General features: G+C 36.2%; 1 protein-coding gene across 3 annotated transcripts in view; it reads right to left on the bottom strand.

Moving 5' to 3' along the window:
* heph (polypyrimidine tract-binding protein 1 heph) overlaps positions 1–16,685 on the bottom strand; it is a 375,570-nt gene that overhangs the window by 37,758 nt on the left and 321,127 nt on the right. For all 3 annotated transcript variants that reach the window (XM_018461600.1, XM_018461599.1, XM_018461601.1), the window contains one exon: positions 6,549–6,686. In XM_018461600.1, coding sequence (XP_018317102.1) covers positions 6,549–6,686 — 138 coding nt within the window. The remainder of the gene's footprint in view (positions 1–6,548; positions 6,687–16,685) is intronic.

Raw genomic sequence — 16,685 nt, 5'->3', positions numbered from 1 at the left:
AAAATGAAAAATTTGTAATTCTTCCAATTTATCGCTAAAAGATAAAAGTATATCGTTTATATATATTGTTTCAGAATGTTAGAATATTGTTCTCAGAATGTTAAAATAGAAGACATTTTTGAGTTAAAACCATGAAAAAATATCGGTGTTAAAATATACTGGAAAAAATTTGTATTGATTGAAATTCTGGTTGAAAATGGACATCAGAATTTTCGGATCGTTGAAGAAGAAATTTTTCTCCGAACAGATATAGAAAATATAAAGTTATGCCATTTTTACTCAAAAGGTTCCTTAAAACGCTCTATTCCAATTTAGAATTTAAAAAATGCTCTTCTAAAAAGTTGCCAACTTCGAGATGCGTCATTTTTCTATCAAAGCAGCGATATAGTCTCATAACGCCAATATCAGTAACTGTGTTATAGATTTTGGAGTTCAGTTTCGGAGAGTTAAACTAGACGCTCGTCCGAACGTGGGCGCTTCTCTTGTAAGCTACAACGCTCAAATATCAGTTGGAATATGAAAAAGGCATGGACGTTTTCACGTGTAATTAAAAACTAGGCAACAATCGAAATAATCGCTTCGATCTATGCAACATTAATCGTTGTAATTGCACATTTTAGTGGAGTTGAAGCTTCCAACGGATTGAAGGCGTAAAACACTCGCGCCCTGGAGCGCTTGTTTGTACACGAACGAACAACTGGAACGATCGAACCGAGACATTAGACGGTTACCAGCAGCCATTAATCATACAGGACGAGGAGGCAGGTGATTAATGTTGCCCTCTGTACGTGCTAACTTCGACTCCTCCCCTTTCATCGCCTATTTTCACACTCTCTTTCTGGTTTTTTTTGAGTCACCGTTCTTTGGGTTCCGTCGCCGTTCTCCATCGAGATCACATCGCGAAACTGCCGGCCATCGCCGAGAGATTAATTTACTATATCCATTGTTTCGCTCGTTGTTTTTGCTATCTCGAGTTTCGCGAAACACCCCGTATATTCGGATAATTCTACCAACGGCTTTTATTTAAAAAATATTACATGGGACTTTCTTCTCGCGCGTGTGTGTTGTATAGAAAACATTTTACTGAATATAAAATTTAAATGACGGTCCATTTGTAAAATCCATCATTTCACATTTATATATAATTCACGATTTCAAATAATTTTCATTATGTAAACCACAATATCAATTTATATGAAGCTTCAATGATTTGTAATGTCAGAATAAATCATCGATTTTTAAATGTATCGAATTTATATCTTTAATAATATATTTCATAATTTCGCTGAACTGTGTTGATTTTATATACAATATATATATATCTTGGATTTATATCTATAAATACACCCTTAGCTAAAAATACTAGGTACATTATTTAACATTTTAGTTCAAAAATTGATTTATGTCATTTGTTGCGAATTTCATCCTTTGTTTTAGAAACTTTTAAACTTATGTATAATGTCGATAACTAATAGAAAGCTGTATAAATAAAAGAATTATTCCAGATAAATAAAAAAATTACAGGTGCCTAATACTTTTTACCAAAGCTTTTATATTGTCAATATTATTTTATATTCATATATTAATTATAACTTTGACAAAAAATCAATGAAAAATTAAAATGGAAAGTTTTCAAAATTAAAACAACTCCATAATATGTTATTTCGGAGTAACTTCATCTAGAGTAATTTCATCAGCTGTAATTTTTAAAATAACTTTTTATTAAGAAGACTGGTTTGATCGGCGACTTTAAAAGAAAAAAGGAATGAAAGAAGGATAATTAAATCTACCGCATTTTGCGAAATCACCCTTCATTCGCCGTCGATGATGCTGCGGTCGCTATTTCAAACTGGCACGGACCTTAACAAGATGAGATTTAGAGCGTCCCCAGGTGGCAGACGTTGGGTCCTAGCAGTGGCAGTTTATATCGTGTATACCTCGACGGAGTTCCCAGACTATTTAACCGGGACATAAATGTTAAAAGCCCGCCGTCTCTCCCTTTATGTTCTGCGCGTATCCGTAAACGTTACGATCGGTTTTACATTCAAGTTTCGACGCGCTCTCGAGATCAGCGCGGAGTGCTAGCTGGAGAAAAAATGCGATGCATTCTTTTAACGCGTCGCGAAGAAAAGACGCAGAGCGGAAATTACTGCGAAGAACCGGATCGTTCGAGTCGCCATCGTTTCACGAGTTTTTCCATCCGCTGGTCTCGTAATCGGATTTAGAGAAGAATTCTTAGAACCACCTATCATGCACTCTAATTTTTTTATAGAACAAAATGTGAAATTAATACAAAATAGATTTCTGTAAATAGATAATCTGATGCCGGAGAAAGCATGCACTTTCATTATACAGCTCGATTATTGTTATCGATATATTATTTGTCAAATAATATTAATATCTCTAAAATATTAATCCTAATACTAAATACAAAAAGCCGCAAAATAATTACGCTGTTAATTAAACTGCCCAGCCCTAGAGCTTATACTGCAATTCATTAAAATTATTGTATGTTAATTCGAGATCCCTAATAATGAGGAAAAACTCTGCAAAAAAAACTTCACAAGTTCAATCCTTTTTTTCTGCGCGACACATTTTTGCTCATGGGTCATTAAGAATTTTCGCAAGAATGCCGACTAATAGTATCGGCTGGATTACAAAGTTTTTAGAGCGCCGCGTCGTATCCTGCACCGAGAATACGCGCCTAAACACCTGCCTCCCTTTCTCACAACTCTCCCAGGACCGCGACCTTTCTTCTCTTTCCTGCGGGGTCGCGCGAGAAGTTTCTGTTCCGCGAGGACAGACTTTTCGCGGCGCGCATTTAGCCGCCTCGACTCGGGAGATCGTAAAGTTAAATATCGGAGGAGGATTTCTAAGACGGAGAGACGCAAGAGAGGGTGGAAGAAACATCGCCGCCGCGCGCGCTACGTAAATTGGCTTCGCCGCCGGAGGCGGATCGGTTAATCGCGCGAGGAGGTCGCGGCGACCGAACAAATAAACCGGGAACAAATAAAGAACGAAGTTAAAATTCAATTCGGCCGGAAGAAACAATCGAAGTCCTGAATACAAGAACTGGGGAAACCGCACTTGCGATTGTTTCAGCAAAGTTAGGAGAACTCCAGGGAGACACATGGAAATTTCATGAAACTCTCTTTGTCTTAAAAAGAAGCGGATAATAAAATTAACAGTGAAATGTACATCGCAATATGTGTGCTTTTTACATATTTAGATGCAAATACATTCTTGAAGGTATCTGTACATAATTTATATTATAATCTCCAATTTATTATAATATTTCAACATTTTTAGAAACATAAAATAATATAATAATAAATATGAAAATATATAAATATAGAGGTAAATCAAGAATTTCAAAGCGATGCTTAAAATCCCTTTTGAAAAAAAAGATACGCTTTCTTCACAAAAGCACCGTCGGATTATATCCAGTAGAACAAGTCAAGCTTTGATCAGACTTCGACAAAGCGCGCGCAGCGCACAGAACGTACAGAATGTATCCAATAAACTCATTCGCGTCGTTAAAATTTCAAAATACAGCGCAAAATTAAATAATTAATATTTCAAGGTTTAAGACAACTTATATAAACGGACTTTGACATGTAATTCTCTCGCACTAATCCCATTTCTATCAATGTAGTTTAATTTTAATCTTGATTAAACTAACTCTTCATCTTTTTCAAGAATTAGAAAAAGATGAAGAGTAAGTTGAACTTAAATTAAAGTTAATTTACGTTGGTAGAAACGGGCATTAATCGTATAGTGAAACTTGAGTGCAGAGTTAAATGTTTATCTCTCTGGCTCGTATTTTCATCAAGTCGAATTAGTCATTTTACAGTTCATCCGGATTGTTTGAGAAAAGTGTCAATCCGTATAACAAGCATTTTCTTCTTATATTCATATAACACAAATCATACGATACCCTAATAGATCGAAGAATTCGTCTGAGCAATAAGTAAGCTCCAGGTGGCTGGCTTTGACGTGGGTTAATCTCTCGAGCTGATTACAAGTCGCGAACAGCCAGACACAAATCCAGTTCCGCTCCTGCCAAAACCGTTGGTATAAGCCTACTTACACACGGCTGAACATGTAGCCGGCCAATCGTCGATTGGTAATCCGGGAATGTTTTCTGCCCGGTCCATTATCGGCTTAGTGCGGCTCCCGCGCCACTCTCCGTTTCGCAACGACCTGATTCCACGCGAGAAAAAAGGAAACAGCACCCTATATTCCAGACGCTCTGGATAAATCGATAGCGTTAAAGATAGTTTCTTTACACGCCATTTCGCATTCGCGATTCCTCAAAAGGGAATTCACAGAAACGCAAAAATCCTCTATGCCGCGATCGACATAATAATGAATCAAACGTTTTTCAGTAATTATTTTAATTTGTGAACTATATTTTTCAACAATTTTTGGAATATGAGGCAAATTGTATAACTGTCTGTTTTCCAACATGACTGTTCATATTTCCCGACAATTTCAATTTATCGTTGCACTCATTTAGTGAGACAATAAAAATTTGTCACGAACACAAATAAAAATTTATTAGCAAAGAATTTTTTTGCTGCTCGTTTTATCGTATGTAAAAATAATATCGCCGGTTAAGGACAAAGTGGCAAGCGTAAACATTCTGTTTTCACAAACTTGTGAAAGAAAGACTGGCTTTCGTGTATGTACACCGAGAATATTATTCGCTGCGCTATTGAGCACGATTAAAAATGCATGGGCCACTCAACCCGGAAGCACTTCAGTTATCCTGTTATCCAGTATCCTCAGGGATAAGGCTCGCCCACCCTTAATGATGACCAGCAATATTTGCTCCTTTGTTTTCCTACCAAGAGAAAAATAGTGCGCCGTCTCGTGCATTAGCGCGCCCCTCGCAAGATTACAAGGTATTTTATTTTTATGAATGAGGAAATTACACGTGAAAATAATAAAAAAGGTTATACGTTACAATTAAATGATTTTTCGATCTCCTTTTCGGCTTAAGATTACGAAGCATTATTTTCCGAAGTCGTAATCTTCTGTTATATGTTGTAAAAGTAAATTGATCACGAAGAAGAAGCGAAAGATAATCCAATAATAGAATTTTATAGACTAATCAAACTGATAGAGCTTTGGATTTGTATTCACACCTTAACTTCATAAGACATAAATGCATTTATTGATAAAAGTGAAATGTGAATATGGATCTAAAGCTTTATAAAAATATAAAACTATGAATTTGATTTGTCTATAAGACTCTTTTATTGATTTCTTAGGTTCTATGAATATATGTAATGTAAACTATATGCACGCATTTATTAATACAAATAAAGTGTGAATACGGATCTGAAGCTCTACGAAAACGTAAAACTATCAATTTGGTTATACTATAAAATTCTTTTATTTATTTCTTATATTCTTGATATATGTATAACGTTAACTATATGCTAAATGCGCGCATTTGTCGACGAAAATGAGGTGTGAAGAAGTTCTACAAAATATAAGACTATCAATTTTATTATTCTATAAAATTGTTTTATTTGATTATCTTTCACTTCTTCGTGATAAATTTACTTTTACAACACGTATTTACATGAATCTGCATACATAAATCTTGTTATCGCGGTGCAACGTTTAGAACCGCTCCAATTTAATTCACTATCTTCCAAATATTTCGCGCGCGATAACAAAGCAAAGTGTCGATTCCGCGGCAGGTGCAATTAGCGTGTCTTACGAATATCGCGCAAAGTGTATTACTATGAGCCAGGCAAAATCTCGACAATTCCGATGGTCGCGGCAAGAAGATTATTCTATAATTTTAACAATCAATTATTTAGAATTCAGTTATCTCGGCGCGCGAGGCTACCGACGTATATTCAATTTTAAAACTGCAAACAGTCGCCGGGGTACCGCTCGCAACGAGGCACTCAATATGTAAAGCGCGATGTAACTTCGCCGCGGCTGCAACTCCGCGCGCCGCGCGGATTAATCAAGCGGAATTTACGCCCGACTTGTAAACGTTGATCAAATATCCGTGAGCGAGTTAACGACCGCGGGATTGTCTGTGAAATTCGACTAATTCAACTCTCGGTGCGCGCGCGATGTTTTTCGGCGACGGCCTCCGTTGAAGTTAAATTACGTTAGCCCTTTCGTTTCCCTGCGTCCTCCAATTAAGGACACACTTTCCCTTCATTGGGAACACGCAAACACAGAGTTTGCATGCGAAGTTATGTTTTTCTTTTGTTTTCATAATTTTACAACAGTCCTCTCTCTCTCTCTCTCTCTCTCTTTCGAATCTGAACTGATAAAAAAAATTCTCAAAAAAAAAATTCCTGCAACACGCCACAGTCACGTAGAAACTCGTGAAAAATTTCCATCCCTTCCTAACATACATACGCGTATGTACTTGAATATGTATATAATTCATCGTCGCATTACACGCGATACTGCATTCAGCGTACCGACTGCGACCGCTTTCAATATAAAACGAAGAAATAATAAATGAGTTGGGGCCGTCACGTACCGGGTGGCACTGTTCGCTCACTCACCTGATAGAGTATGTCGAGAGTGATCGGATAGAGCAGGTGCTCCACGATGACTCGGAGTACGGTGTTGGGTCCGCCCTGAGTCTCGCCAGGTCCGGATACCTGATTTTGTCCAGCGATCGCGACCTGGCTGTTCGAATTCTGTAACAGAGAAGAAAAGTGGAGACGAATTAAGCAAACTTCGAAGGAACGGACTAATTGCGATCGACGTTCGCGCGTCGCCCAAAGTACTAAAGATACAAATTGCCGAAGTTCCGAATGATACAAATTTTACTTTACAGACGAAGTGATTTTCATCGAACTTGGTCTTTTTGTATTTTTAGGACTTCGTATAGAGGCGAATAATTGAAGGCTTATTTACATTAATTGTTTTATTGTTAGCACAATATAATAATAATAACATTAATATAATAATTGAAGTCTATATACAATAAGCCTTTAATTAGATATTGGATAATAATATAATATGAATAATAATCGATATAGCTATTTTAAAATCCAACACAGCTGAAGGTCTTTAAAAGCATCGATATAAAAATGTTCTGTTTCCGCTATGCAACGTATCACGATTATTAATATCAAACAAAATTTAAAGCGTATATTAAATTGTTAATGAAATAAATAGCTTTTTTACTTTTGTATGTGTGAGAAATTATTTGCAGTGTCTGAAATTGGAACGCTTTCATTGCAGAGGAATAAAAAAGTTACCTGGAAATAACAAAAAAATCTTTGACTTTATCTTCAAATTGTAACACAAATGAAGATTCTTTTATACATAATTTGTATTAAATGATATTATTAAAAAAAGCTATTGTGTCAGGGAAGTGAAATAATTAGAAATTTCCTGGTTTAAAGAATACATCATCAATGACCTTACTGACTTCGATGCGATGCATGATCCTCCTTCTTCGCACGATATACAGATCACGGAAATTCTCTCTCGGCGTGTCTGCTGAGCGTGATGAAGCGGAATAGAAAATGATTTCTTTGAAGCGAGAAGCAGAAAGAGCGAGCGTCAGAAGAAAAACGGAGAAAAATGCGGAAGAGCAAACGAAAATAGATGCAAGAGTATTAAAATTGGACGCATACTAAGTGTAAAAACGAGGAGATATTATACTTTGTAAGTGAGAGCCGTATAATGGACGATGGCTCTGCTGGGTTATTAAAAGGAACCGTGTCTTTCTGAGCCTCGCTGAGTGAAACACCCGGCAAGTTCGACTCTAATATTAGATCGAAAAAGAAGTGAATTGGAAAAGAAATCGTGGCAACATGCTACAAATTCTACAACAATCAATTTACAAGATTTTGTCTTATCAATTTACAGGATAATAATTATTTGATGCGTTATGTATTCTGACTAGATAAATAATTGAATGTGAAACATTTATACTATAGAATGTATAAATACATATCTTCACTTTGAGAAAATTTAAGGCAATATTTTTTCGCAGCAAAAATTTATTTATCAAAATATCTAAAAAATATCATTTTTTAGATTTAAAATATATATATAATTTTCCAAAGTCTTTCAATTAATTTAAAATCGTGCTAGAAATTTGGCGTAGGTAATTTGGTTCATTCTTCCCATCTTTCACATGTACGAAATGCGTCTCGCGAACCGTCGCCGTTTTCATCAGCTGCCGCTGTCGGTAAAGCTGTCAAAGTGAACTTTAAGGGGGTACGATGCGGCAAGCATTAGCATAAAATGCTAAAGAAACGCGCCACATTAGAATTTCGATGTAGATTAAAGTGCGGCATCCACCCGAGTGAGGCTCCTAAATCTGACTTCGTAAAAATAACTTCTCTCGAGTAGAGTATCCTAACGAAATTTCCACGGCGACGATGGAAAATGATCTCGTTTCCCAGTTCGCACAGAGTCGCTGGATACCTAAATTTTTATATGTAAATAACGAGCTAATTATTAGATAGATTATTAGATAGACGAAGATTTCCCTATAAATATGCGTTTAAGAAAAATTTTAAGCTACTTTATGTAAAGTCCCCATATCAGATTAGAGATTTCAACTGAGATTGAATTGGAATTTCGTCAATCAAAGCAAAATTAACTAAATTGATATCAGTTTTCTTTCTTCTGATCAGCTAAATATCAGTCGAATCATAACTTCAATCTCTGGTGTGATGATACAAGCTTAATATAATCTCATAAATTTTTCATAGGTAGATACAAGAACATGCTTTAACCGATAAATAAATAAAACAAGAATAGGGTGTAAAGAGAAATTAATTATTATTTATAACTCGTGTTACTGTCTTCTATACATGGGAAGCCATTTCGGATAAAATTGGAATAAAGAACACACACAGTTTCGCGTAGCACTTTCCACGATGATATATCTACTATAGATAGATAGTACACATCTTTAACCTGGGAGTGAGAACAATGAAAAAAAATATAATAATAATATTTATTTGAATAGTATCAATTAAACATTTACTTACAATAATAAATGTCTTCAAATTTAGTAAATATTTAATTGGTACTATTCAAACAAATGATTTATTAAAATTTAGTACATTCTTTCAATGTAAAAAATTATTATTTTTTTACGTAAACAATCACCTCATATGTTTTTACATTTCAATTAAAATTACTGTTATTAACAACGTATTGAATATTATTGATTGTTTTCCGATTGATTAGCGTTTGAGAATATTATGGATATTAATTTAATCATGATTTTCTGAAAAAAATAAATAGAAATCAAACAAATATTAAACGAAATAAGCACGTTAAATAGATTATATATCGGAACAATATTTAAAAAAAATAAAAATTTTATTAATGTAACGCTTTTTTATTGCGAATTTTCAAATTGCATATCTAAAGGTTCATAAAGAATAGTTATTAAAAAAGAAAAATATGTCAAACGATATCCATGCACAAAATAATATTTTACAACAATTCATAATTTTACGCCGCTGAAATGTAAAAATACTCCAGGTGACTATTCCCGTATTAAATGGAGACGATCGACAGAAGCAATTTGGAATTGCTGAATTGGATACGTATATAAAATTCAGACCAAAATATATTCAAATGTTGTAGCTTATACCGGCTACTTAGTTATGTCTTTATGACACTGTTTATTTCACTTGCCTTAAGCAATACGTGTCCTTACATAATACTTATTGTGATTTCGGAAGATCCGGGTTTGAATCCCTGAGATAATATTTTTAACAACAAATTATTTGCTGTTTTTAAGGTGCTTATTAGTATAATCAATATAATCATTAAACTGATTGTCAATTTAATTTGTGATATATACTATTACTCTAATTCTGTTTATAATTGCATTTCAAGATTGAAAATATGTCGGCGCGCAGTTTGCAAAATTAGATATGTATATAAAATTCACAGCAAAATATTCAAACAGAGAGATCTAACTTATACCGAGTAAACTTTCGTTATTTAGTTGTGTTTTCACATATCACGGTTTTGTGACATTTTGGAATAACCGATAAACAAGCGGAAAGATTGACACACAATTAAGAATACGTAACTACAACATCATTTTCACGGAAGAAATATAATCGCGGATATGATATGCTCAGAAGATGCAACATTTAACCGCTGTCTTGACCTGAAAAATACGACGCGTTGAAAAAGAACATAAAAGTGAGTAAAACCAAGCTACAGAATACAGTTCTTCAGCGGCGAACGATGATCGCAACAATTCGGAAGAAATAACCCGAGTGCGCGCGACGAAGGAGTAAAATTCTATTTCAAGAAACGCTTTTAAACGCAAGAGCTTTCGTTTTTGCAGCGATGAACTACATCTTCTCAAGCAGATTAAAAAATTAAAAATCTAGGTGTCTTTTTATAATCCTTAAATACTTGTTATGAAATAGACATGAGTTCGATAATGTCTTTTCTTTTAACTTCGTAATCACGTCTCAAAATATATCAAGAAAAAGAAAGAAGAGATCAGGAAAAAAAATATATCGCACATATAAAAATGCTTCATAATTCTCAGGTATATTTTAAATTCTCAAAAAAAAAGGAGAAAAAGTTAGCAGCAACGTGTGAATCTTTCTTTATGTAAAAAGTTATACCGAATCGTTTCTTGCAGACAGTTTACCGAGGCTAAATGAATAGTTAAATGGCTAGTGTTTCCTTCGCTACGCGCGTTAGATCTTAACGCGGAATTTACGAGCGTGATAAACCTCGCCTCATCACGCCCCCGTTTCTTCACACCAACCAACCATCGCTTGTAACAACGCTTCCGTTTTTGACGGGTGCGCTCCAGCGTCAGTTTTTAACGCGTAATTCAGTTACACCTCAGCGTATCATGCATGCGTTCGTTTAACTGCGATGTAAAGCAGATCAAGACTTCGTCGCAAGCGCGGCGGATATTATTACCGCCGACCGTACTCGCTAATAATTTTATGAGCAATTTTATTGAAGTTTGCATCGTACGCTCGCGGTTTAGTCGAGTTTCCGTTCAGATCCGAAGCGGCTTCCAGCCCTGCAGTGCAATGTTGATAGTGTATAAGTGTTTTTAATTGCAAACGTAAATGTTTTACGAAAGAACTGGACGTGGATTAAGCAGGATAAAAATAGTCCAATTAAAATGGACGAGAGCAACTGGAAATATCAAGAATAATCTGAACGAGATCGAGATGCGGCAAATGTTGCCTCGTAAAAAGTTAAAGGTAATTAAAGCATAGCTACCTGATCTTTAATTTTGCGCTTACTTGCGATATGAATAATTTGCAGCAAATGCTAACGAGGCCATTTCAGTGTTAAATCGTTCTAACATGAAATTAATTTCATTTTAGCCTTTAGAGGCATAAATAAAGTGACTTGGTAAAATTCATGTCCTGATGACCCTTCGCGACGGATGATATTCGAGATCGCCGCGCTTTCTTAAGAAGGAAAGATTAATTTTAACGTCCCGATATTGAGAGAGAAGAAAGCGAGAAAGACGGGGGAGACGAGAGAAAGTTCAGCCAGCTGCTAATTAATTAGCCTGACAAACGTTAACTGACGGTTGTTTCCCCTCCGGTCGGGTCTGCCCGCCGGCCGTATAAGGCCGTGTGGCCGGCCCTTTTATCCAGGAATTAATTCTAAAAGTTGCGCGGCATACATCCCCGGCTTCTCGCACTCCAGCGTTTCATCTCCGTTTCCCATCTTTTCACCTCGATGCCGATCCCACCCCTCCAATTAGCGGCCCATAAATTTCCATGCATGCGGAACATAAATTCGCGCCGACGCTCCTCGCTCTTATTTCTTTCCCGCCATCCCCTGTTTCCGTCTTTTTTTCTAGAGGAATTCTCGGGATCGCCTACCCCCTCTCGATGTGCAATCCTTTTTATCGAAACCATGCATCTTCCGCGAGAGACACGCGATACCGAGAGATTCTTGGAATCCCATCAAGTCCCGCCGCGAAAGAAATTTTCGTTTGAGTACGCACCTGGAAAATCTAATTTTATTTGCTCGCTTAACAGAACGAAAATCAAATATCGCGCAAAGGATATAGGGGTGCTTATAGCTCTTTGGCCGCTGGGGAGATCCATCCAGTGTATTTATTGCTGGTGCGAATGCCAGTGAATTTCGCGCACGGCTAATTATGCCGCGGGATAATATTCTACATCTTCCGTAATAAACTCTTCGGATTTGCGATAAATCTCTCGACCTCGTGCGCAAAGATTTTCCATTATATCGCTTCGTGGCCATTAGCGGTGCTCTCGAGAACGTAGCATGAAATTAATAACGAAGTTACAGTTGTCATCATCTTATTTTAGTTACGAATCATCTGCACGACTGGCCATATTAATTTATATCGAAATAAACAGTCGCATGTACAGAGAACGTATACTACTAAATATTTACTATTATATATGACGAGTGTATTAACTAGTTTCTAATTAAAATTATAATACTGTGCTCATGTTAGAATTATGGCGTACCAACTGCGCCGCGTGCTAAAGCTCCCCGTCATTTTTGTGGAAAATTATTCACGCATTTCGCAGAATTCACGTTGCAAATGAAATAAAAATTTGCGTCTATAAATTATGCATTATTTAATTACACGCGATGGCTCCGAATGCGAATTGCAATTAAATAAATAAAATATCTTTTTTCATTTCATATACATTTTCTCCCTGAACCGTACTACGTCCATTTTCTTCGTAATTTTTTTGCAGTAAAAGTACGTCTATTGTTCAACGAGAAACGTCAATGTAATATTGAAAGGCGGACGTTCCAGTACTTGTAGATTACGATGGCAAGGCGGAAGAGATCTGCTGCCTTCCCGCCGCTTAGACAGACTTAATTATACTGAATGTCGATAATAAAGTCACCATCTGCGAGCGCGATCTGAAGAGGCTCAATTAAAGCCGTTCTCTAAGCCGCTACGGCTTAGAGAAAAGAAAGATCCTCAGAAGAGGAAGGAGTCTTCCACCCAAAAACTACAATTCCCGTTCGAAACTCCCGCCGTGAAATAATAATCCTAGTTATTGTTATCGCGAATTGCATAATAGAAACCCAGAGAAATAATGGACAGCAATTGCTATTTTACTCAGCAAATCCGATGATATACGGGGTGATTTAATCATCGCGCAATATACTACAATTTTCAAAAATTAAAAATTATATATATATATATATATTTCACGTTTTTATATTTACCGGACGCTTAAATGGCGAATTTAGTCATAAGATAATTCATAAATCTGATATATTCATGCATTATAATATATATTGACGATTATTTTATCCTTGTAGTAAATGTATCACAAAACTTGGAATTAGTGTTTTAAAATAAATAATTTTATTTTTTATTCTCAATTTTGCGATATAATTAAGGCTTCTGTTTACTCATCACTATTACCTCATATTGTGACATCAGAAGCGAGAAAATATATAATAAAACTTCTTGCAAATTATATTTGAAGAGAAATATTTTTCAATAAAAAACATCATTTGCAATCAATACAACAGACTTATAAAATATATTGAAAATTGTCTTCCTGTTTCGGGGAGAAATTAAATATTTATATCCATATATTATTAATTTGACATTTTATCAGTGAATACAGCTTATTTTGTTTTTGTTTATGCATAATTCATTTCCAGATAAATGGTTATTTATTAATTAACAAAACAAAAGAAGAGTTTTCGGTATATTTTATAAGCCGGTTCGATCGGATTACTTAAGTGTTGTTTTACTGAAACATATTTCCATATTAATATATTTTGCAGAAATCTTTATTGCATATTCTCGCTTTTGACGTCACAATCTGAGACAATAGAGCTGAACAAGAGCCTTAAAATGTTCTTTATTTCCGATCACACTTTGCTATCTTTTATTGATTCTTCTCTGTCTTTAATCAGTCAAGTGTTTTCTCGTCTATTGCTTATAGCTCATATTCCACTCGTATTACACTTACAATTCTCACGTTATTATACGTTTTCTTTAATGTTCATTTTATGAACCCGATTTCATGAAGCCGAACACGTTTCAAGAGGAAAAATTATCTGCCTCTCACCTAAAGGGTTCACCTACATTGCGTATCTCTGCGAGTTCCATTAAAAATAGACTGGCAAGTGATAAAGCTGCGAGTATCGCCCCAGAATGTTGTGATCCGTAACGCACGCGGCCTGCATTCCGGGGGCTACGAGATTGCCGCGGCGGAACGCCTCGGTCCGGATCGTTACCGCGACTATGCACTTGCCCGAAGCCGCTTTCAAGAGGTGAAATAACTACTCCTAGGAGCAGTTTCTATCCCCCTTTGATAGCTCGGCCCCGGAACTAACGGTGAGTGCCGAGACTGAGAACATTACCATAACCTTCCATTACTCGTTGCAACCGATCCACCTATTTCTATCCTCATTCGCTTTCTTGATTTTGAACATCCACCTTACGTTGAGAGAAAAGTACTTGATATTTGTGTATTATAATTACATGATATGGAACAATTATGGTTAGGGGTTTCATTATTTTATACACTGAAAAAAAAGATTGGCTGCTGTAGTAAATTAGATGGTAAAATATGGCATAGCATTTTTAATTGGTTGCAGCAGTCAATTTTTGGTTGTGTTAATCTATCGAAATCCTATACTGACATTGCGGATAGGCTAACGCAACCAAAATTTGACTGCTGCAACCAATTAAAAATGCTATGCCATATTTTACCATCTAATTTACTACAGCAGCCAATCTTTTTTTCAGTGTAGTCATTACTGTTATAATGTTAGTAATAATAATAATTATATTCATAGTTCTATATATTTCTTTGGTATATAGAACTATCATTTGTAGTCGTTTACTCCAATTATACATATATATTTTTGGTACATATAGAAATAAATATAATTATTATTAACATTATAGCAACATTATAAGATAACTTTATCCAATATGACCTAAACATTGCGCTTTTTACTGAGGCCAATATTAAAAACTGGTCAAAATCAAAGTCAAAATAGGAAACATTTTTGAACACTAATTGAAAATATGAATCAGTTTCAATATTTACATATAAAGCGTAATAAAGATTTAAGTATCCATGTAATTATCTACAAATCAAGTAAATCTCATGAAACGTAAATATCGATATCTTTACTTCTGATCGACATTCCACAAGACCTTAGCGATTCTGTTTTTCGGGGCTGTGGTTGTATCCTGGCGCCGATCGTAATCGAAATCACGTTGTAAAGCTTCGTCTAGAAGCATCGCGGCGCGAAAACGGGCGTTAAAGTTTTACAAGCGATCTTTCGCGAAGGTCTGAGCCGCGAATGTTTCTCGACATCTTTCTCGGTCTACCTGGAAATTTGCAACCCGTTCTCCACGCGGTACAATAAGCCGATCCGTTCGCACTAACATCGTCGTGATCTACATAAATCTTTCTTGCCGAGCGAATCTTGGCTCAGGCTCGAGACTGAGACTTTTCAAACTTCGGCACGATCGAAGGAGTTCACCTTCGAATCTTTCAAGACCTACCCCGTGTTTTCAAGTTTTCGTTTCATTCTTGCAATCTCGCGGCAAAGATCCCTCTACGCGGCAAGCTTTTCGGCTTTCTCTTTCAAAAACGTAAGGTCGTTTCAGACTCGGCGCTCGATAGATGGCATTGGATGAAAGTAATAAATAACAATGCTGCTCGGCAGTAATTCTCATGATAAAATACGAACAGGTATCTCACGCTAAAATGACAGCGCTTTCAAATTTGGAATGGAAAAGATGACGACGATTAATGACTGCAAGACGGCTGTCGTCTTTTTTATATCGTTCCCCTTCTTAGACTTATATTGTCGAAACCAGTTATTTGATCAGCGATATACACTGTTCGTTTAATTGCATTGAATTTGAGTAATGATACTGCCCCTCGCTATTGGAGTTATTGAAAACGTGACAGCAGCTTCTGAGAATGATTAATAACGTTACTCCGACCATTGTTATCCTTTTTTCGTGTCCCTATTGCTTAATTGCGTTCAATTCCGAATAAATTACATTCGCTCGGGAATTATTTGTTTCGATGGAATGAGAACTGCGATGAGAATTTCGAGAATAAGTCCCGCCTGTCCCGCTCAACTCGCTCTGTCGAATTGCCCGAGAAAATAATAGTGTCTGAGAAAATAAGAGGATTCCGCAGATCGCGGCGAATATCACTGGTAGCTTTAAAATCCGTCTGGACTCGGACGCAGAGTTGCGGCATCCTATTAGACTTGAACTTGATTACGAAAAATATAGTATCTCGATGACTTATCAGTCAAAAACACTAAAAAATTTGACGCTTAATTATAATCTTAATTTAATAAATTCTTTATATTAACTAGAGAGATTTCCCCTGGCACTCTTGTGCAATTTTACTTCTCAGGAAATAGACGATAAGGATTTTAACAAACATCTCTCTCTTTCACTAATCTCTAATTAATATCCCGACGATTATTCCACGATACATTGTTTGACTTCATTCCGAGAGAACGAAACGACCCCTTTCGCGGTGCAACATGCGCTCGAAGGCAGAACGAAGGAATTAAGAATTAATGAACACTTGGAAGCGAGAAGCAGCGGTGGATTGCCGGAAAACGTTCCGCGATTTCTTGGCGAAACGAGCGAGGATAACACGTCAGAATACGGCTATCCGCAGAATGTTCCGTGAATGAGGGAGGCAGAG

Source organism: Mycetomoellerius zeteki, unplaced genomic scaffold (assembly GCF_001594055.1).
Source record: "Mycetomoellerius zeteki isolate Tzet28-1 unplaced genomic scaffold, Tzet1.0 scaffold124, whole genome shotgun sequence".
NCBI lineage: Eukaryota > Metazoa > Arthropoda > Insecta > Hymenoptera > Formicidae > Mycetomoellerius > Mycetomoellerius zeteki.
Note: the sequence above shows the minus strand (reverse complement) of the source record. Positions and strands in the feature narration are given on the sequence as shown.